Below are 23,434 nucleotides of genomic sequence, written 5' to 3'. Positions count from 1 at the left end.
CATCCCTCTGCTTCGGCTCAGGCAGTGACATGGTCACCTCATTGTCAGGGCGCGTGGGTCTTTTAGCTGCAGATGGAGAGGAAGACGAGCTGTACTGCAGCGATCTGCCAGACTTATTGGAATAAGTTTATGTATCTGTGCACGTGTGTGCATGTGTGTGTGTGTGTGTGTGTGTGCGTGCATATGCTGCTCGCATTGTGAGGACAACAGTTTGTTCACCCAGTCACATCACAAGGAGTCACCTCCCAATGCGGGGGGAGAAGGAGTAAATAAGTAAGCTGCCTTTTTAAGGGTTAAGACTGAGCATTTGTCTATAGAATTATAACAGTCATCAGGGGATATATGGAAGTCAATGCAGCATCCACCTAAGTGGCAAAAACATGCTAATGCATGTGTGTGGTGTGTTTGTGAGAAAGACAAGCCAATCGCTAAGCAGCCAGCAGAGACAGTCCGTCAGCAGGGGCCAGGACTGTGGACATATGTCTCCTTCCTCCCTCACCCACACTACACCCCCCTCAGCCTTCCTTAGAGGGTGCCAACCCCCCCTCCTCCCACACAGCCCCTTTCTCTCCACCTCACAGGCCCGTCCAGGGATCTGTTGGGCCATCTGTTGAAGCATGGCCAGAGGAGCCGGTCTGGAGAAAATGCTCTAGAAAAAGGCCAGTGTTGCTGTTGCTAACTAGCAGGGCTATGTTTGTGTATGTGTGTGTGTGTGTGTGTGTGTGTGTGTGTGCCAGGGTAGACAGGCCCCATATTGTTTGAGCAAAAAAACATGTCTGTGTTGTCTTTAAAGCCTGTATATGTTGTTAATGAGACAGAAAGCATTTTTTCTCTTTATTAATATAACTTGAATGTGTTGATTGTGATTGATTACATGAACCTCGTTACAACAGCATGATGACACTCATGTTAGCCTCAGGTCTTAATAGTCACACTGGAACTGCTACCAGGCTGGACTACCTGCATTTCCTCATCACTTGTATGTGAATGTATGTGACTGACGTTAGCAGAACACAGTGAAGAAGGTGCAGAGAACTTCATATGTGAGATCAGTGACTTAACATGCATTAGTGCTACAGCTCACTCATGCTCTCTATCACTTTGTGCAGCTGGAGCTGTGTTAGATGGCTAAGTTGCATGCAACCTTTCCAGCTGACACTGGAGAGCATGATGGATTAACATTATATAAAATACACCGAACAGACAATGACAACACTGAAGACGTAGAGAGTAGGTTATAAATTAAAAGCTATACTTATGAATTGTTGAGCTTAGGGGAAGATTTAGATTTTTGTTGCTGCACTGAACCAAACCAATCTTTCCTGAACATCAGCTCAATAAAAGGTTTAATCAGTTTGATGTCACAGGAAGATCTGAAATAATTCTGGAAAATCTGGAAAACAGCATCTGTGACCTGCAACCAGTTATGTCACTTAATCTGTGACCAAATACATAAATGAACGATTCCTCATTATGAGAAGAAAAAACAATCTTGCTGACATACAGCTTATGTTCAAATATTTGACGCTTGGAGAGAGAAAGCAATAATTAAATGTTATTAATAAAGCGTGTTTAAATCAAAGTGCTATACTACGAAAAATTTAAACAATGAAAAACTAAAAGTAGTTCCTAAAAATCCGTAATGCACACATTCACAGCATTTATGTAAAATAACACAAGAGCAGCTTGTCCTCTGAACACAGTTCCAGATATCAGCTTCCAAAAGCTTAAGAGGAAAAAAAAGCTAAAGAGAAAAAAAAGCATTTCTTTAGCTCAGATTTAAATATCGCCACAGCTGATGAATTTCTGAGGTCGCTTGGGAGAGTTTTAGTTCAACCACAGCAGAGGCACAATAAACTTCGATCACTGGACAGTCAAGAGTGACTGGGAAGCAGACCCTAATGATCTTCAGGAAGTGAATGGATGCAGCATATGTAGCACATATGCAGGTGTAAGACCATTTAAGGCTTTAAATACAAATAGTGCAACTTTATAGTAGTATACTACTAACTGTGGTTTGTAGTCTAAATGTAACAAATCTGACGCTTTTAAAACAAATTCTATTTTTACCAACAAATTCTGTCTTCACCACTCATCTGATCTTTTTCTAATGCACATTATTTTGATTAATGAAATAGGAACACAATTTAAAATTGTTTGTAGAGGTTTAAAACCCTTTTTTTCTTTCTTTTTTTCGTGACATAATCATACAGTAATTAAACTGTCCTTGTGTCACACTCGAGGATACGGCGAACAAATGTGTCACTCAGTAAAAACCAGCCAAATCGCAAACCCTTTTCTCTGTAAAGAAAACCTTGGAGAAAAAGACCCAGAGAAAACTATTGTGCATTTAATGCTATTGACTAAATGATAATCTTAAAGCTCGTAGTTCGCTTTGGCAAATGTTCAGCGGGGATGGAGAGCATATGTAATCTGTACCCAACTGGCTAACAACATTCAAAAGCAGCTGCGTGTGTCCTTTAAGGGGTCTAATAAACAAGCATGAAGGAAAATGGCTGAACGATCCCACTGAGAGCTCAACACCTGCACACACTCAGCTCACCAAAACAGCTGGTGCGATCCACGGCGAGGTTTTCCCTCGTTCTGGAGAGGAGTCTTTGTTCGATCTCAGCTGATATGATAAGTTTGAATGTTCTTTCATTGGAGATGTTTAAATACCATCTCAGGTCAAACCATTTTATCACACAGCTGCTTAAATTGTGAACCACTATTTTTGAATCCAAAAGTGCACAAAAGTCACCATTTTTATCTTTCTTTACAAGGTTGCTCAGGTAAAATCTGCAAAACTGCTCGCTTTTTGAAGCTTTGTGTTGAGTCATTGTTTGCAGTTTATGGTCCAGGATCCTTGTGTCATTTTTAGCTTTCACTGAAACCAACAGTACACAAGAGATAGCGGAGCATTTCAAGACTTTGTTGTTCTTTCAGGAGTTTGTGGAGAAAAAATACAGAAGCAAAGGCTGATGAGTTCATCACAATTAAAAGCTTATGATGTGATGATCCACTATGGCTTGGTTTAGTTGTTATTTAAGGTTTAAAGCAAGACATTAAAGCAAACAAACAAATAAATAAATGCTTCTTCATCTACCTGTCAATTTTGAGATTGTGGAAAGAAAAATCCCTCATACACATGCCAGTATTCATTTAATTACTCAAATTATTCTATGTTTAATAAGATTATACCTCATGTGCAAATTACATCCAATTTCCAAAAACTTAAAAATAGATAAATAAAGAAATAATTAACTTAAATCCACTATGTAATTGTTTTACAAGACAAAGCTTTCAAAGCCTGATTTCATACTCTGATAATCAGAAAGTGTTCAAGCAGTTTCAAATACTCTAATCACCGCAGTGTTTTTTGCTTCTTTTTTTTAGTACAATCTTTCAGAAGCTCGCTGCATTATTTTCAACTGAAGGAATACAGTTGTGAATAAAATGTCAAGCTATCTCTTTACCTTATTCACCTGCAATCTCACCTGAAATAAATCAGTAACTAATGGGCAGTTATGGTTAAAGACAAACAAACAGGTGTGCTCACGGGCGGCGCAACCTTTATTTTTATTTCTGCAGTAGATCAATACAGAAGTATAAACAGTACAAGTTCAACATTTCACTTATTTCACTGATTAATCTGGCAATATTTTATAATAAAGTATAATATTAATTATAAACTGCCAGAAAACTAAGCCAGAGTCGATTTATTCAAATAGTTTTGTTTAGTTGGATGTTTAAAATTGAGACGTTACATGAATGTAAATCAGATAAACTATCACTTTAGAAGCTGGAGCGAGCAAAAGTTTTGCTTTGCTACTTTACCACACAAGCAAACCATCGTGATAGATTTTCTGTGAAGTGACCAATCGGTTAATGATCTAATAACTTCATCTCCAGACCAGCTTCAACCGTCTGTTTTGACAGAGCAGGGCAGGATTTCCTCAAACTTGAAAATCATCTGTTAACGGTTTAAATCGTGCAGAGTCTCCTTGGCTCGCTGCGTCTTGATAAGCCCGGCAATCTTCGGCTCTGTGTGTGTGTGTTATGTGTGTGTTTTGTGTGTGTTTTGGCTGGACCCTCCGCGGCTGTGTGTGTGGGTGGTTGCCTCCACCCATTAGAACGGGTCATCTCTCTCTCATGGAGAGTTTTCACGGCTGTGGAGCGGATTAGGAGCAGAGAGGGAGGCAGACAGAGAGAGAGGAGAAGAGATTATTGGGCATGCTGGAAGGAGGAAGGAGGGAGTCTCAAAAAGCGAGAATTAGCATCTACACTTCAGCATTTGTTTGTGGTATGTAGCTGACACTCATCCAGAGTGCCCGGGTGTACAGTGAGTACAAATGGAGGAACAAGTGAACACTGGCATCTCGTCACGAGTGGCCTTTAGAAGAGAGGAAAGGAGGTCTGAAGGGAAGAGAGAGGAGACTGTTGGGTTAAAGAGAGCCTATGTTAATGCATTTATAATTACATAAACTACAAGACAGGTTAAATCTATGCTGACATTTTAACAAGGTTTAAAAATCCGAGCCAAGATAATATTTGTTCCAATCCCTGCTTATTTAAACTAAATTATCTTGTAATTACAATTGCAGTGTGATAAGTTTCACTTTGATTAACAGATAGAAGCTTAAGGTGAAAGTCAAGCGCATAGAAATTAAAATATTCTTTATTTAAATATTCTAAACCAGTCATGTGGATGCAAATTGACTAAAGGCTTACTAACTTTTTTTATGGCTTATGTGATCGAGTCTAGAGGTCCATGATAAACTGAAACGACACCAAAGCAGAAGAAGTTTAAATATCTAGGGTCAACCATCCAAAGAAACGGACAGTGCACAAAAGTGTCAGAAGAACAGCAGGAGGAGTGAAAGACATCTTTTACAAGATGCTAGTGAAACCTGCTGAGGTATGAATTGGGGACAGTGGCACTGAGGAGGCTGAGGTGGAGGTGGCAGAGCTGAAGATGCGTAGATTTTTATTGGGAGTGACCAGAGGGAAAAGATTAGAAATGAGTATATCAGAGGGACAGCTCAGGATGAGTGCTTTGGAGACAACGTTAGAGAGGCAAGGCTGAGGTGGTTTGAACATGTGCAGAGGAGGGTTATAGATATACTAAATATAAAGAGTGTTGAAGATGGAGCTGCCAGGCAGTAGGAAAAGAGGAAGATTAACTGATGTAGTGAACAAGGACATGCAGAGGGTCGGTGTGACATAAGAGGATGCTTTTGAGGAGGATCTGGAGGCAGATGATCCACTCTGGTGACTGAAGGGAGCAGACAAAAGAAGAGTGTCTTGTTGTGGTTTTCCTTTCTTTCCCCACCGTTTATGGTTATCCGCCCCACCCTTTCCCCATCTTGTGTGTAACTTGAAAATTTACGGACATCCCAAAATGTTACAATATACCTTCTGGACCAAGAAGATTGCCATAAAATTCCAAAGTTGCCTTTGTTGTTGTTTTTTGTTAGAAATATGTCGCATATGTTGCAGTGGTGACATTTTGAAGCATGTTCGTTTAAACTGGCTTCTCATTGTGTAAAATACGGGACGGGGGTTGGGGGGGGGGGGGGCACCCATCTGTCAGCATGCCACATCTCAAAGCAATTGTTTAAAAAAAGAAGTTGCAAAACCAACGGCGTTAAAATGTCATTGTGTTCCATCTCATATTTATAATGAATTACAGGCTCGACAGTCAGAGAATATATGATCGTCTTTATGGAATGTTTACATCTCGGTTGGTGTCTGAATGGAGCCGGGAGGTGATTAAGACATGAAGTGAACCAAACATTAAACCAGACAAAGTTTCGCATTGACAATTAAAGTTTGAACTACGATCTTAATGGCTGTCCCTCTCTTTCACACACACAAAGACACGACACATCCCCCCCTGCACACACACACACACACACACACACGGAGGAGCACCATTCGCCAGTTGGTCTTAAAGAGGCAAATTCCTCCACAGCATTTTCTCAACATCGTAAAGCGTCTGCCGTTAAAGCAATGTTTTTTCAATCCGTCTGCTCCCCTGACATTTCCAGATAACGTTGGCGTTAGGTTGATTTGGGGGAATTTGCACACCATATGCTGCTGTGTCAAACACCTACATTTAAGCCGACTATGCCTCTGCATCTCCTAATAGCGGCATCATTGGAGCTTGTTTATCTAATGTGCCTGTTAATGTTATTTATTGGGAGTCTGCCCGCTATCCAGTTCCTCCATGCATGCTAAGGAGACAGACATAAGATATGCAAATGCTAACGTCGACCGAACTTTGTGGCAGTAAAACAGAACATTTGCATTTGATGTAGCACATAATAAACTAGTTATTAGCATTTTAAATGCGTCAAACAAACTTGAAAAATGTGGCCTGTGCTGATGTGCTTTTTATTATTGCTGTGTGCAAGGAAAACACACATACACACGCCGCACGTGCCTTCAAACGCTCAAAAAAAAAGAGTGCATGGGGAGACACATTACTATAAAACTGCTGTACACAGGACAGGATGTCACGAGGCAAAGAGTCACAGGACGGATGATTTTGTTTCCTCACCGTCTGGTATTTTGGTGCCATAAACTTCCTCTTTCTCAAACTCTACCTATTAAGCTATGAAGAAAATTTCATTTCATCAGCAAATCAGAGAAGAAACTCCAGTTTCAGCTTTGACAAGAAGAGATGATAAACAGGCTGGCCTGCCTGCTGCTGATTTATTAACTGAGACACAAGCATAGGCTGTATATAAAGGATGGACATAGATTTTCTGGTCTGAACAATGAAACCAAAGTGAAAGTGCCTTAAAATGCCATTCTTTTCAGTGGCCAGCGGGGGGCGATGGTTTCAAAAAGAAGGCAGATATCTCTTACTGTAATGCACAAAATTTGTGTTCATTTACCTTGAAGAGTTGAGGAACCAAACATGGCCAGATGTAGCTGCTGGGCTGAAGACACAAGTGTACGATTATGCTGGTTTTTGCCACAGTTTTAATGGTATCCCTTCAAGGTTTAAAGACATACAAATACACACAGATAGTTGTTGCAACTGTTTAAAAACTTTGCAAAGAAAACCCCTCGACAAAGTCTCGGCCTTTGTTTTTTACTTTTTCTCCTCCTTATCAGCTCGTTTGACGTGATATTGTCTTAAGTGGAGACACCTATCGTTTCAAAATATTAGTTAGTGTTGACGAGAAATAAATATAGCACAGCTGCAGGGGCCTATATGACCTTTTAAGGAACAATTTTAGCTGCTACTATAGGTCAAATGTTTGTGAAACTTGCACACAATGACTACCTCAAGGGTCTATAACCACACTGTGCTTAAGGTAATACAGGTTGTTTTACGGGGACTCGCTACTCCTCGTGGAGTATTGGTGAGATTTCACTGAAACAGGATTTATTTGTCCTTGATGTGACTGTTAACAAGCTTCCTTGACGTCTCTGTGGATTTTATTTCTCACTAGTTTGTGCAAGACAGCAAACCAACCAAGAAAACTTGTAACTTTCTTTCTGTATTTCATGCATTATACTAACCTATTAATTGTGATGGATCATAAGTCAGATACGTTATTGACATGCTGCCATTAATCCACCTGCTAGTAGTGCAAGGATGCAATCAGAAGCAAATTTGACTTCAGTGACTTGCCCGAGGACACTTTGGCAGGTGGAAGATCAAACAGCTAACCATGGGAGTAGCAGCACAAGTCAGCTGATCACAGCCTGCACATGAAAAATCCACTGTGCTCACCTAATTTTTGGTTCCCACCGGTGATATTCCACTTTAACCCCTGCTGATAGCCTCAAACCCAGCCTCAAAGTATCCCAAGCAACTGTATTACTACTGCTGGTGTTGGTCTCAAGCCTGGATAATGGATGGTCGCATCAGGAAACACATCTGGAATTAAATTTTGCCAAATCAAACATGAGGATCGATCTGTAGCAGGATCAGCCAAAGACACCGTTACCCCATAGCTTAGCAGCTAATTCCTATGGCTATAAATAAAGCAACAACAGTAATGATGTGTAAATAAACTGATATTTATATGGCATTTTTTTTGCGTATTTTCCTGAGCATCCATATGAAATTCTAGTATTACGACTATCCTGGTACCTAAATGATTTTAATGGGAGTAACACTCATTAGTTAAGCTCATATTTCTTTTTTCTATCTTCTCTTTCTTTTTAGACTGTTTGTGTGATTAGCATGCTGAGCCAGAGCTTCAATGAATAAGAAGCATGGATGGCTTATGTTTCACTGCCCCTGCTACCTAGCGAACACAGAGCGCCGGGGGGGAGCTGTCTGAATTGGTTTTTCATTAGGAGTTAATGATGTGATAATCTCTCTAACAGTATCCAGGCCTTAGACACTGCAGCCTGCAGTACTCCTCTAATCGAGTGTGTATGAGTGTGTCTGCCGTCCAACATACATATGTTTAAAAGAAGGGACTGTATTTGTGAATGTGAATCATTATAACCCAGTGTGGATGGTGAGCGTTATACAGCCAGGGTTGAGATGGATGGGCAGTCATCACTGAACCACACATGCACGCAAACATGTGCACAGATCAGACCTGATCTGATCTCTACATGTAACCCCGCTCACCCACCCTCACCCCATCAGCTTAAATCTTACATGTTAATCTCCCTCCTTCTCTCTGTCTTTCTCTCAAACACGCACAAACATACTCGCTTTCATTCCCCGCTTGCAGAGACCCCTGCTTCATTTTCTGGTCATGTGCACCCATTGCGAGGGGGCGAAGCGGACACAAAGTGAAACAGGGAGCAGAATGGGGAGGAGAGGAGGCGAGGCTGGAGCTGCGGCCTGAAAGGAGGCGGTGGGAGGTGTCTAATTGTCCCACGCTGAAAGGGACAGTTAAAAGGAGAATCTTGTTGCAAAAGCTGGTGGGCTGGGCTGGAGGCTGGTTAAGTGCTGGTGGTGTGTGTAACCGTGTGTGTGTAACTGTGTGTGTGTGTCTGTGTGTGCTTGTATGAGTGTGAGTCTAATGAGGAGGAGGATGACTGATGACCAAAGGGAGGATGATACTGAAGAGGATGAGTTTAAAGGTTAAAGAAATAAATTAAAATTGCAGTTAAGTTCGTTTTAGAGCAAAAATATTAATATCAACACTCAACATGATCCAATATTGTAATTAGCTAATAAAAAAGCTAATTAATTCCAAAAATGTATAACTAACAGCGTGCATAGTGTCACTTTCACTCCTGGTTTGCACTCACACACCCTGAAAGACATCCAACAAAACAGAGGTTATAAACTATGTTGCATGGTAGAAAATCCAATTAATTCATATTTAAGACAGTACTGCTTATTGACAAAACATATTATACTATCTAAGACAATGCTGGTATAATTTTAATGTGATGAAAATGCTGTCAAACCATGATAATACTGATATAAAGCATTTGCTTTCCCTGAGAAAACGAGACAAGGCCTAACATGTGAGGCACATGGGCAGTATATGTAGTGCCTTAACCTTGCCTTTTTACATTTTTATTATGTGTTACATTGGTGTGCATCATGAATGATCCACTAATACAAATAAGCCCCTAGTGTACCTCCAAGTATATGTTGGTAAATATAATTACACCATAATATCAAGTAAAAGAGGTGAAAATTCCATTCGTTTCTTGGGCTGTATTATAAAGTATTACTAAAATTTCCAGAGGAAACTCTACCTACCTTGGTTACTTTTGTACTTATGCTGTATCACTGCTATTTTACAATAATGTTGCTGCTGCTTTCATCTGGTGGTGATAGATTTACACTTTGAGTTAGGTCATGTGTCATCAGTGACAGTAGCTCAAAAAGAAAAAACATTACTTTTTTTTAATATAGTCATAAAAATCATTTTCACAGATTTTCTTAAACTATCTTATGGTTTAAGGGTACATCACCCATTCCTACCACCTGTACAGGCCATCCAACAAATTCAAGTTCTTTAATCCATATCACTAGTCATCGCCATGCACCCACCAGGTAGTCATGCTAGTTACCTCAATCTAATGCAATCTAACAGCAGTTCATGAAGTAATCACAACCTCTAATCTACTGAGTCGTGTCCCGGAGCATAATTTTTCATTGGGCTAAGCTCATATATATAGATTCAAGGTTCAAGGTTCAAGGTTCTTTATTTGTCACATGCATAGTTATACAAGTATAACACACAGTGAAATGTAACCTGACACGCTCCTCGACATGTGTATATATATATGTGTATATATATATATATATATATATATATATGTGTGTATATATATATATATATATATATATATATATATATATATATCCATAGGTCCCTCATCCTATTCATGTAGCCCCTTCCGCCGGGGTTACTTGACTCAATGCCCCACAGCTGGATACTGGAATGCCTAGAATTGTACAAGATCAATGGGACCCTAAGAGCCTTCATCAGGAACTCAATGGGGATGTGGCGTACAACACTAGAGGCCAACTCCAAGCCCATAGCACAAGTTACCATCAAGTGCGGGATCTACCAAGGAGATGCTCTGTCCCCACTGCTGTTCTGCATAGGCCTGAACCCCCTCAGTGAGATCATTAACAAGACTGGCTACGGATACCGACTACGGAACGGAGCAGTTGTCAGCCACCTCCTGTACATGGATGACATCAAGCTGTATGCCAAGAGTGAACGAGACATCGATTCACTGATCCACACTACCAGGCTATACAGCAATGACATTGGAATGTCGTTCGGACTGGAGAAGTGTAGTCGGATGGTAACAAAGAGAGGGAAGGTAGTCAGAACTGAGGGGATTGAACTACCAGAAGGCAACATTGCAGACATAGAGGACAGTTACAAGTACCTGGGGATCCCGCAGGCAAATGGGAACCATGAAGAGGCCGCTAGAAAGGCTGCAACCACCAAGTACCTGCAGAGGGTCAGGCAAGTCCTGAGGAGTCAGCTGAATGGTAAGAACAAGATCCGGGCCATCAACACATACGCCCTGCCCGTGATCAGGTACCCTGCTGGGGTAATAGGCTGGCCAAAGGAGGAGATAGAAGCCACTGACATAAAGACAAGAAAGCTCCTGACCATGCATGGAGGGTTTCACCCCAAGTCCAGCACCCTGAGGCTGTACGCTAAGCGGAAGGAAGGGGGCCGGGGACTGGTGAGTGTCAGCACCACAGTCCAGGATGAGACAAGGAACATCCAAGAATACATTGGGAAGATGGCCCCAACTGACCGAGTGCTCAGTGAATACCTCAGGCAGCAGAAACCCAAGAAAGAGGAGGGAGACGAGGAACCATCATGGAAGGACAGGCCCCTGCACGGTATGTACCACCGGCAGATAGAGGAGGTGACTGATATCCAGAAATCCTACCAGTGGCTGGACAAAGCTGGACTGAAAGACAGCACAGAGGCACTAATCATGGCAGCACAAGAACAAGCTCTGAGTACAAGATCCATAGAGGCTGGGGTCTATCACACCAGGCAAGACCCCAGGTGCAGGCTGTGTAAAGATGCCCCAGAGACAATCCAGCACATAACAGCAGGGTGCAAGATGCTAGCAGGCAAGGCATACATGGAACGCCATAACCAAGTGGCCGGCATAGTGTACAGGAACATCTGTGCCGAGTATAACCTGGAAGTCCCGAGGTCAAAATGGGAGATGCCCCCAAGGGTGGTGGAGAATGACCGAGCTAAGATCCTGTGGGACTTCCAGATACAGACGGACAAAATGGTGGTGGCTAACCAACCGGACATAGTGGTGGTAGACAAACAGAAGAAGACGGCCGTAGTGATCGATGTAGCGGTTCCGAATGACAGCAATATCAGGAAGAAGGAACACGAGAAGCTGGAGAAATACCAAGGGCTCAGAGAAGAGCTCGAGAGGATGTGGAGGGTGAAGGTAACGGTGGTCCCCGTGGTAATCGGAGCACTAGGTGCGGTGACTCCCAAGCTAGGCGAGTGGCTCCAGCAGATCCCGGGAACAACATCGGAGATCTCTGTCCAGAAGAGCGCAGTCCTGGGAACAGCTAAGATACTGCGCAGGACCCTCAAGCTCCCAGGCCTCTGGTAGAGGACCCGAGCTTGAAGGATAAACCGCCCGCAGGGGCGTGCTGGGTGTTTTTTTTTTTTTATATATATATAGTATATACACTGGGTGAATGTGCAGTAGTAGCAGCAAGCAGGTGAATTCTGTACATTAATATGAATAGACATCTGACATTCATGTGCCATCACTTCAAATGCACTAAGCTACTAGTAACTGAAGGGTTAGCTTTAGGTCTGTGAAGGTCTGTTAGCTTTAGCTTTACTGACCTCGTGCAGATCAGATGCTTCATTACCAAATGGCATGATTTAATTTGACTTACTGTTGTAGAGTATATCAGCAGAGAGGACATTTTTGGGTGGGCATAGACACCAACACTGTGGGGTTGTTGGTTCTGATTACCAAGCTAGCTATAGCGCTACTAACACAAGATGCAGGATGTAGCTGGTGTTAATAGCTTTGCTATGTACGGCTCAAGTCTGTTGTCCTTAGGCCAATGCTCAGGTATACAGTACAATATATACACTGATCTCTCAGTTGTGTTACAACACATCTGACTTAGACGCAGCAGTGCATCAAGGAGTCCAAGCATGCACCAAAAGGATGCTGTCATTTAACGGTCACAGGTGTTTACTTGATGTTTGACAAAGAACTGTTAAAGATGTAAAAGATTTCTTGCACTGATATGTAGCAAAGATTCTAAACTAAATTGTTTTCCAAAATTGTTTTCAATAAGGAAAACAAGAATTGCACACATTGATCAGTCGTGCATTGGGATGAAAAATATGTGTCTGAAAACTTCATTGCTTCTGTTTGATAAAAACATGCCTCAGAAAGCTTTGAGATGCCAATTTTGTATCAGAGTGTGTTCAGACAGAGAGAAATAAGAACATGAAGGTATGTTTCTTCATTACTGAAATGTTAATTTGACTTGTTTTTGCCTAATTAACGCCAGTGTCTTCCAAGAACAAAACAGCCCGACAAATATTAATTAGGACCTCAATATTCATGTTGGCAGAGATGGTTGTGAGGTCTGTAATTAACGAGATTTTAATCGTTTGATCATCTCCTTAATTAAAGGCTTGCTATAATTTGAAGGTTTGTTTACTTTTCACAAAATAGGAATGAAGAAATCTTATTGATATTCTTTTACCCACAATTCACCCAAAGAAAACTGAGAAGGCAAAATCAAGCTTTTAAAAGTTGCCATAACATATCTGAGAGGTGCGGTACATCTTTTACTTTTCAAATGTTGACCTATCATTTAGAAAAATAAATCTCAGAACTACTTTTTTTTACGGTTTTTGCTTGGCATCACTGTGAGATATCAATACTCCTGTTGCTGTCTTCCATCTGCCACTCAAACACTTCAAACTAAGCGAAATCTCTTTTAGTGAAACTTCAAACTGTGGTTTGATGGTGTCTTTGATGGGTAAAATGAAAGGAGTATACATCCACAGTTATTCATGCATGGATTGTATTCAGTAAAATGATGTGTAGGCAACGTTTCTGTAAGAAAAACAAACTATCCACTGTCAGCTCAACTATTTGCAAGAATTTACAAGTTTCTTTTTTTTTTTTTTTAGATTATATTAGCATAAAAACACATTTGTCCTCCTGAAGAAGGAAGAAATATAGATTGAAAATCATTCACCACAGTTAATAAGCCACATGGCAGGAGCCCAATGCATTTAGGCATGTACATATGGTCAAGACCACCTGCTGAGGTGACTGAATGTGGTGTGGTTGTTATTTCAGACACTCCTGATCTACTGTGGTTTTCCACACAACCATCTCTAGGGTTTACAGAGATTGGTCAGAAAAAGAGAAAATATCTACACGCACATTGTGCCTCACCAACTGAACATTGTTTAAATGCCACAGCTTACCCGAGTACTGTTGTTGGTCATGTCCGTCCCTTTATGACCACAGTGTACCCATCTTCTGATAGCATCTTCCAGCAGGAAAACTCGCTATGTCATAAAGATCAGATCATCTCAAACTGGTTTCTTGAACACGATGATGAGTTCACTGTGCTCAAATGGTATCAAAGAATTATGGCAGTCCAACACAGTACTAGCAAGGTGTAACTTATGAAGTAGACAGTGAGCATACAGTTACTTGACTGCTACAAATGAACGGCTCTAGGTTTCTGTTCTCACTTTTATATAGATGTTAATGGAGGTCCATATTAAATAAAGTCAGAATAACTCTCAGCAAAAACTGCAATACATTTTTAGGTTTGTGTGAGCAATTATATTTGAACCATCAGTAACTATAATATAATTGAATTTTTATTTATTTAAGATAAGATAAGATAAGATAGAACTTTATTAATCCCTCGGGTGGGTTCCTCTGGGAAATTCGACTTCCAAAAAAAAAGCACAGCAACGACCGAAGTTACAGTTACAGAATTGTTATATATATATACACACACACACACACACACACACACACACACACACACACACACACACACACACACACACACACACACACACACACACACATATATAATACAAATGTGGGACAAAGGAGTTTTTAAGTCTGTTAGTTCTTGTCTTGGGGAGAAGCAACCTGTCACTGAACAGACTCTTCTGATTGTTAATGGCCGTGTGCAGAGGATGCCCAGCATTGTTCATAATGTCCAGCAGTTTCTTTAGTGTCCTTTTCTCTGCCACTGTCACCAGAGTGTCCAGCTTCATGCCGACCACAGAGCCAGCCTTCCTGATCAGTTTCTCCAGCCTGGATGAGTCCTTCTTTGCTGTGCTGCTCCCCCAGCACACCACAGCATAGAAAAGTACTCCAGCAACCACCGACTGGTAAAACATCCTCAGGAGCTTCCTGCAGATGTTAAAAGACCTCAGCCTCCTGAGGAAGTACAGTCGGCTTTGGGCTTTTTTATACAGGTGCTCTGTGTTGCATGACCAGTCCAGTTTATTGTCCACCCACAGCCCGAGGTACTTGTACTTGTTGACCACCTCCACCTCCTCCCCCTCTATCTGAACCGGCAGTGGACCTTCTCTGGACCTCCCGAAGTCCACAACCAGTTCCTTAGTCTTTGAGGTGTTGAGTTGCAGGTGGTTTGTGTGACTCCATGCGACAAAGTTCCTCACCAGACTTCTGTACTCCTCTTCCTGATCATCCCAGATACACCCCATGATGGCCGTGTCATCTGCAAACTTCTGAATATGGCATAATTCAGAGTTGTAGCAGAAGTCAGAGGTGTACAGGGTGAAGAGAAGAGGGGACAGCACAGTTCCCTGTGGTGCTCCTGTGCTGCTGACCACAGTGTCAGACGTGATGTCCTTCAGCCTGACGTACTGTGGTCTGTTACTGTCAGATTTCTGTTTTTTTTGTTAATTTGTTAAAGTATGTGGCATGAACCAATGCCAGATACATTCACATTTTACTCCTTTGATAGTCCTTTAAAGTGAAAGTTAGCATCAGATACAGAAGAGATGGCACAAAAGACAAACTCTACAAGTAAAAAAAAATTCTACAATATAAAACACACAACCCAACTTTTGTTAATATGCAGCAAAGAAAAAGGGTTTAAAGCAATTTTAAATCAAATTAATTGTTAGTGTCTTGTAGCCTCAAGCAGTTCGTTTTAACAAAATTGTTCAGCAGTAAATGTTACATTTTGGTGATTTTTGAAAAATAATGTTAACAGCTTCATCTTATTTATGATGATATATTTTGGCTTTCAGGAGAGTCCCGGTGAAGCTCTAATCTCTTAAAGCCATAACAAGATTTCTAATGAGGTCCTGCAGCACATAAATAAATGTGTAAGGTCACAGAGTGAAGACTCATATGCCCACCTCCACAGACCAGGTAAGTGTTTACAGTCTTTACTGAAGTAAAGCATGGTTTGATATACAGACGATTACTCCATGTGAACTAAAGCAGAAAGAACACAAAGAGGCAAAATGAGGAGACAAAACATGTCTAACTCCTGACGATCTTTCCCGTTCTGCATTTCAGAGTATGTGAGAACTCAACACATAAAATTTTTAGTTCTTTTTTATACCAGTGACATCAGCTATTATCTTTGGCTCTGACTTTTACTTTCTTTATTGTCTCAGGTATGTGTGTCATTGTTCTTTAAGGTAAGAGATACTCAGCCAGTCATGTGTCACAGACACTCACTGCTGACCACAAACTACCAGAGAGAAGCTTCCAGTCACTGTGGACTGTCCTGAGACTAGTAGAGGTGGTCTAGTAGCCGGAGCCTCCCAGGAGGTAGATGAAGAGGAGACTGGTTGCTATTTTTCAGATGTTTTTACATTTAAATGGAGGATCTGACTCGAACTCTGTGGGCCTTTAGAGATCATAATAAACAAGATCTTCTGAACTTTTAGTTGTCTGTCGTCTTCTACTGGATCCTATCCCAGGTGCACCAGGCAGGATGCAAGATGAACAGGTAAATAGCAACAGGTCACTTGCAAAGTCCACATAGAAAGCCCCTCAGCCAGCTGATGGGTTCAAACCTGGGACCTTCTTTCTTTAAGGTGATGGTGTTAACCACCAAACCATCATGCAAACATTATAAAAAAAACTGTAAATGACCTATTATGGACTTAACTGTGTTACTATCTTGTGTTTTTGGGGTCAGTAATCTAAGCAGACCTCCTACTTCCTGCTCTTTGGTGACACATCAGAAATGTTTCTATATATCTCAGTCATTTAAAGGCATCTCTGTCTACATGCACACATGTGCAACACTCAATTTTCTCATGACCCAACGTTGCATGAACCTGTGATGCCTAATACACATGCATTACAGAATGGTATATGTACAACATTCAAACGGTGACATCTAAGATAAAAAAGCAATAGTGCTGGCTCAATTTGGGTCCCTGTGATTGTGTCCTTTTGCTGCCCAGAGAGCTGATGCGAGAGGGCAGAGAGCCACTTCTCAAAGAGAGGAACAAAAAAAATGTGAGAGGGTTTCAAGAGAAGAAGCAACCCTAACCAGAATCTTGTGAGAAGGAGTACAGAGAGTGAAAAAGAGTGTGAGAGGAGGAGAGAGGGGGAGAGATAAAAAAAAAGATACGAACAGAGGAATAAAAGGAAAACGAGGAGCTTACGCAGTGAAAAGAGCACATTATGGGCGACCTGCTGCGACAGTAGTGTGGGGAACAGTGAATAACTGCCTTCATTTAGGCCAGTGTCCTGGTGGTGTTGAATCAGAGGCCTCAGATGGACACACACACTCACAAACACTAAAATACATAAGCAAAAAAATACCCTTTGCAAAGCATGTGTTCCTGCACAGATTGATATCTGACACACACACACATGCTAACAGACCTGCTCTGCCCCTCTCATTCACACATTTCTCCACATTGGCCGGATTAGGAACACTTTCTCTTGGGTGTGCGAGGCTGCCCCACACACAAAGAAACACTTGGGGACAGGATTAGTAGGCTTACAGGGGATTCACATATGTCCAGTTCAAGCAATTGGTATTCAAAGCTTTACACTATCAAATGCCACCAAGAGAGAGCAAAGCCGACCAGCGCTTTTCTTTGCATTGGCAGCACCTTTATGAGAGGGGCTCTTTTGCTGGGCCAACAATGAGGCTGTGAATACACATTTTTACTGTTCTACCAGGGGGATCTCATTGGTGAAGGATGAAGCACGGAGCAGAGTTTGAGGCAGACTTTATTATCGGGGGTTTGAAGTGCTGGGTGGGTGAGAGTGCAGACGGATGGATGGATGGAGGCACGGATAGACAGATGGAGCGATAGGGATGCTGAGGTGGTTGGTCAGAGGAAGAGTGCTTCAGTTACTTCCACATGTTATTGTTGGTGGCCCGTTCCCCCACTCCACCTCGACAAAACAGATCTGGAGTAGACTCTTCAGAGTGGAGAGAGCACTCTCAGCTGCTCAATATAGACAATACTGACTCAATTTACACCATTCGCCCAATATTTTAATGCACATTGAAAGATCAGCTTTTTGCTTCAGTGGATAAAAACTAACGTTTTGACTGTTTTCACTGCGTGTTGACAATACAGAATTTTTATGACTGGTTTTAAGATTTAGTAGTTTTTCTTCCCTTTTGTTTTTGACACATCTGTGGTTTGGCATGTCTTTCCATTTTGTCGTATAAAATTTTTTAGACGTGGTTTCTGTGCATGGCTTGTATTTGGCTAATATTGTATTTTAAGTAGCTTATAATGAAATTTAATTGATTGCTGAAATGATTTCAATGTTTGAATGTTTTTCCATTTTCTCCAGTAGTTTCTCCAGTAATAATAATAATAATAATAATAATAATAATAATAATAATAATAATGTGCTTTCAGCACATGGAAGCTAGATGTTGGACCATGAGGCACAGCCTTGTAAACTCTGACATCCGCATGCTGCCATATGGCCAGCAGAGTGCCGCGAGTCGGAGCCGGCATGTTACCTCCGTCCCAGCGGAGGCCCTGCACCCCTGCGGCAGCACTAACCGCTGAATGGGAAAAGCAATTTCCCTTCCCATTCCTCGTCATTCCCTCAGGCGGCCACCGGCGGAACCTCGGAGACTTTGGCTTAAATTTTGACCGTCCGATACAAAGTGAACAGCGTGTGTGTGAGTGTGTGTGAGGCTGATGAGGTTTTCTTCTTTTACAAAAATGCAGCATGATCTCTGCAGTTGCGTTTGACAACAATTTTAAACGGCTCTCTTTTCAAAATTTATTTCTTCTTTCTTGGGATGTGATCGCGGTGCGTGTGTGCGTAAAGTATGGGAAGATCTCATAATAAACCGCGTGTGCTTTGTGCAGTAAAAATCACTAAGGAAGAAAACTGACCGGTTTCTCCAGGAAGAGCAACTTTCCCTTCCACGAGAGAAGTGGAGGGGAGAGGAGAGAAGCGCGGTGCCCCCGACAGTTTTCTGACAATGGCAGTGAATGGTTGCGCACCGCGGTCACTGGGACAGTCAAAGCACACCGCCCCCTTTCTAACGGGCACGTCATCTTCCTAACTAGGCGTTATGAATAGGAAAGCCGCTTTTGTCTGTCCGCGCGTATAAATACCCACAATCAGTGTCCCCCTCACCGCAGAGTTACAGAGACACACGCAGAGTGAAAGTCGACAGACACTGACGCAAAGTGGGAACCGATGTGATAAGGACAGAAGCACGGGACAGGAGGGATACAGGCAACATCAGGTGACCAGAGTGACTAAAGGCTTCGGGAAAAAGAGAGAAAGGGAGAGGCAGGGAGTAAAAGCTGAGAGGGGAGAGTGTGGGGAGAGAGTGAAAGTGAGAGTGAGAGAGAGAGAGAGGGAGGAAGCCAGCAGCGACCTCCTACCCAACAACCTCGGAAGCAAACTCATAAAATGAATTCAGACTCCAGCCCAAGCAGCAGAGCCTCATCCCCGGACATGGACGGCATGTTTCTCCGTGACCACCACCCGCATCACCATCATCACCACATTGGCTCCTCCGTGTCCTCCTCCACGCAGAGCGGCGAGCAGCAGCGCCAGAAGATGAGCGGGGGCGAGCACCTGCGCTCAGGAGAAGCAAAGTCCGCGTCGGTGGGAAGCAGCAGCAGTAGCAGCAGCAGCAGCAGCAGCAGCAACAAGTATAAACTGAAGAAGCAAGTCACCGAGGAGGAAATGTACCATCTCCGTCTCAAGATTAACGGCCGGGAGAGGAAGCGCATGCACGACCTCAACCTGGCCATGGACGGCCTACGCGAGGTGATGCCCTACGCGCACGGGCCCTCAGTGAGGAAGTTGTCCAAGATCGCCACGCTGCTTCTGGCCAGGAACTACATCCTGATGCTCACCAGCTCCCTGGACGAGATGAAGCGGCTGGTAGGGGAGATATACGGAGGGCAGCACTCAGCCTTCCACTGCGGCCCCGGCGGACACTCCGGAGGTCCCGCCGCTGCCGCCGCTGCCGCCGCTGCAGCAGCCGCTGCCGCTCACCAGGTGCACCCTCTTCTCGGGAGCGCGCTGTCTTCTTCCACGTCCTCCACTCTGTCCAGCGCGCTGCCGGGGCTCACGTCCATCAGAGCACCCCATTCCCTGATGAAGGGGGCTCCAACTGCGCCCTCGGCCCTGCAGCTGGGCTCCGGTTTCCAACACTGGGCTGGGCTGCCGTGTCCCTGCACCATCTGCCAGGTGCCTCCGCCTCCTCCACACATCCCCATCACCTCTACCGGCCTCACGAGACTCTCAGGGGAGGGGAAAGACGGGATGAAATGATGCCCGTGTGTCTGATGAGCAGCAGAGACTGAGAGATGTAATGATGTTTGTAAATAGATAATTCAGGGCATGAGGGGGAATTTGGCCTCACTGGTGCATGTTGTTGTTTAGTCTGTTTTCTTGTTTGGCGTATAACAGAAAAGCCTCTTTCCTCCTTGTAACAAGGACTTAGACTATATATATAAAGACTACTGATTTTTGCCAGTTGATGGTAAAAAAAAAAAAAAAAAAAGGAAAGAAAATACACACCGCGCTCCTGCTGTGTTTAACTGAGTCTTCGTTGCACATGACATTGTGAAAGGTGAAGGAGGCAGCATGAACATTTTAATTTTGCTTCTTTCTTTTTCTTTTTTTAAAACATTTTTTAAATATATCAAGCGTCATTTTGTGAAAACGAAGAATGCTCTGTGCCTTGTACCAAGGATTTTAAACTTGAGTTCTATGTAAAAAATAAATAACAACATGTTTGTGTTTGGCTAAAACGATTCTGCCACCACGGAAATTTGTTTTAAATTTTTTTAAGATTTATTTTAATCGTGTGGCTCACTGTGTGTCGATTTGTGCCCTGATTTCTATTGATTTCTATTTTGATTTTAACTTCTGTTGTTTTTTTTTGCATGATGGTGTAATTATCACAGCATGATTGTTTTTGCTGAAATGAATTTGTTATGCCCAGAGACCCCGTGTCTTTATTTTTGTACATTGTTGATGACTGATGAAATATTTATTATCGCCCAGCGTCACTGGATGAAATTTCAATAAAACTGGAATTATGAATCATACCCAATTTATTCCTCTGTTTCTTTTAAATACTCACCAAATCATCGAAACGACATTTTTTTTCTATCATTTAAGAATTAAACCCCCGGAAGTTTAAGTCAGTTTTACTTTTTATTTCTTTAATTAATTTTGGTAGTTTCAGACAAAATCTTAAGATAAATACGAAGCTGTGCTTCTTTAAATATTTTATTTTGCCCACATATATGTAATCATTGCACATTAAAAAAAACAAATCTTGTTTTAAATAATAATTATTGCGCAATGATTATAAACATTTCAAGGCCTCAGACAAAAACACCTCAGCGCGTTTTTTCTTTTACACTTCTCATCATTATTTGTTCTTTTTTTAAGACCCCGGATTTTTCTGCTTATTTAAAACAGACTACATTGAAATCAACAAAACGCAGAGATTTATAGATAAATGAACATTTGCTATTTTATAGTAAAGATTTCTAAGGAAAGCTGAAAATTAGCATCTGATATTTTTCTCCTTTGAATGATCCTAGAATAACTGCTGAAATTACGCAGCAGGACATTAAACATTTTGCTGGTTGTTGAAATTCATGTTTTAGAACTGTTCTAAAATTAACCAAAGTTTTGAAGTCATGTCACCTTCTTCTCGGGGCATACCCGTCTGAACAATAACACGAATGCATCATTTATTTAGAAATGTTAGGAAAAGGGAGAAACGAGAGGGAAATAAGGCACTGAGCTGCAGCCTAATGGAGCTCAGCTGAATTGGTCCCTGTAGCAGCTAGAAAGTGATTCGCCTTGGGGAGCGCAGAGCAGTTTGTCCGCCGGGTCCCTTGGGTGTTTCTCCGTCTCATCTCTGCAGCGACAGAATGCACGTATGTTTGTGGAGATTACAAGTTAATTGTTCATGGGGGACCGAGAGGAGAAAATCACATCACAGAGAGGCGTCGGGATTACAGGCTTCTAAATGTAGAAGATTATACATTCAGACCCCCTCCTCGGCCTCGCCGTATGCAAATGAGTGTGTGGATTAAAAAAGTAAAGAAAGACAGAAAGAGAAAAGGAGACGAAGCCCTTTTGTAACTTATTTGGAGGGAAGAAAACACAAGTTTGGTGGCTAAGTCGAGAAAGAGTGAAAGAGTTCATTTTACGCTTCTTCTTCTTTTTGTCTTTAGGAATGAGTATAGCCTGTCTGTCCCTCGCAGGCTGCCAGATGGGATGTAAATAGCTGGGTAGCTGCAATGGCCTTTTAACCACACAACACTGAGGAGGATGTTGTCAAGGGAAGCTGGCGGTTTGCGAGTTAATAGTCATGAGTTGGGGTAATTACTTAAGGTTTATTATGCTCTGGTTTCAAAGGAAATAGACCCTTCAATGGGCTGAGAAATACTTCTTAATTCTGGCTAATTAGGAGCCGAGCAAAGCAGAGACAACTGCTGCTTCTGCTACCAGAGAGGGAGAGCATTTGTAAGTAAGCCACAAAATAACGCACAAAACAATCATGCACATGCAAATGGCGTGCACAAGACACATCCGTGTTAAAGAGAGGAATGTAAACCAGCTTAAATTTGGAAGTGTACGTCCTGCTCTGATATGTCGATCATATGGCAACAGAAGCATCTTCCTGCTTTTGGCCTGCACACTGAAATGGAAGATTTCCCTCTTATTCTTCTGAAAGCTGGAAAGGTAAACAGAAAAACTAACTTGCAAGCAGCGAGTGAATTACAGGTTTTCTGTGTTTATCTAACAGAGGGGCTTATCTTCCTGGCAGGGCTCACAAAAATTATCCTCATTAGACTGAGACTTTTAGTTTTGTTTTAAATAAATCCCACTGATATTCAGATTTGTCTTTTTCATTAAGGCAAAAACAGGAGGAGAGAAGAGGATAATAATGCAACACAACAACAATAACAACATCAACACAAACGCAAAACTAAAAAGAAGAACTGATAATGTTAAGGACCGAAAAACTCAACTGGAAAAATAAAAACGGCTTTCAAATTTGGACATTTTATGTATTTGAGCACCTATTTGTTATACCAGAGGCAGTTAAACCAGAGAAGGTTGTTGGACAGCTGATTTTGGTCAGTTCTGCAGCAAACATCAAACTTAGAGAGTGTGCGAATAGTGAAATACAAATAACATAACATCCTTAAAGCAACATTAATGCATTATAAGTGAAAAAGGTGTTTATTGCAGAAATTATATGGAAAATACCAAAAATACTTACAAAGAAAGCTATAAACTCTAAAAATGAGATGCATATATATTTATATAGCACGTGAAAGAGGCTGTGAGATCAAATCTATCATTTCTACAGAAACTATTTGTGTTTTTGTTTGCAGGCTGGTCAGCGATCATAGGATGGACTCGTGGCCATCAGCTCTTCTTTTCATGAGGCTTGACAAATGACTGGCCCTTTACAGAGCAC

The 23,434-nt window shown here is 42.0% G+C and overlaps 1 protein-coding gene across 1 annotated transcript; it reads left to right on the top strand.

Moving 5' to 3' along the window:
* Positions 1-19,377: 19,377 nt before the first annotated feature.
* On the top strand, positions 19,378-20,250 carry olig3 (oligodendrocyte transcription factor 3). The gene has a single exon (XM_085369120.1). The coding sequence runs from the start codon at positions 19,378-19,380 to the stop codon at positions 20,248-20,250; it is 873 nt and encodes a 290-aa protein (XP_085225246.1).
* The last annotated feature ends 3,184 nt before the right edge of the window (positions 20,251-23,434 follow it).

This window comes from Diplotaxodon limnothrissa, linkage group LG13 (genome assembly GCF_057381915.1).
Source record: "Diplotaxodon limnothrissa isolate DT_005_m linkage group LG13, D_limnothrissa_male_GT1.1, whole genome shotgun sequence".
Taxonomy (NCBI): Eukaryota; Metazoa; Chordata; class Actinopteri; order Cichliformes; family Cichlidae; genus Diplotaxodon; species Diplotaxodon limnothrissa.
The sequence above is the reverse complement of the archived record's forward strand: the minus strand, read 5'-3'. Positions and strand labels throughout refer to the sequence as shown.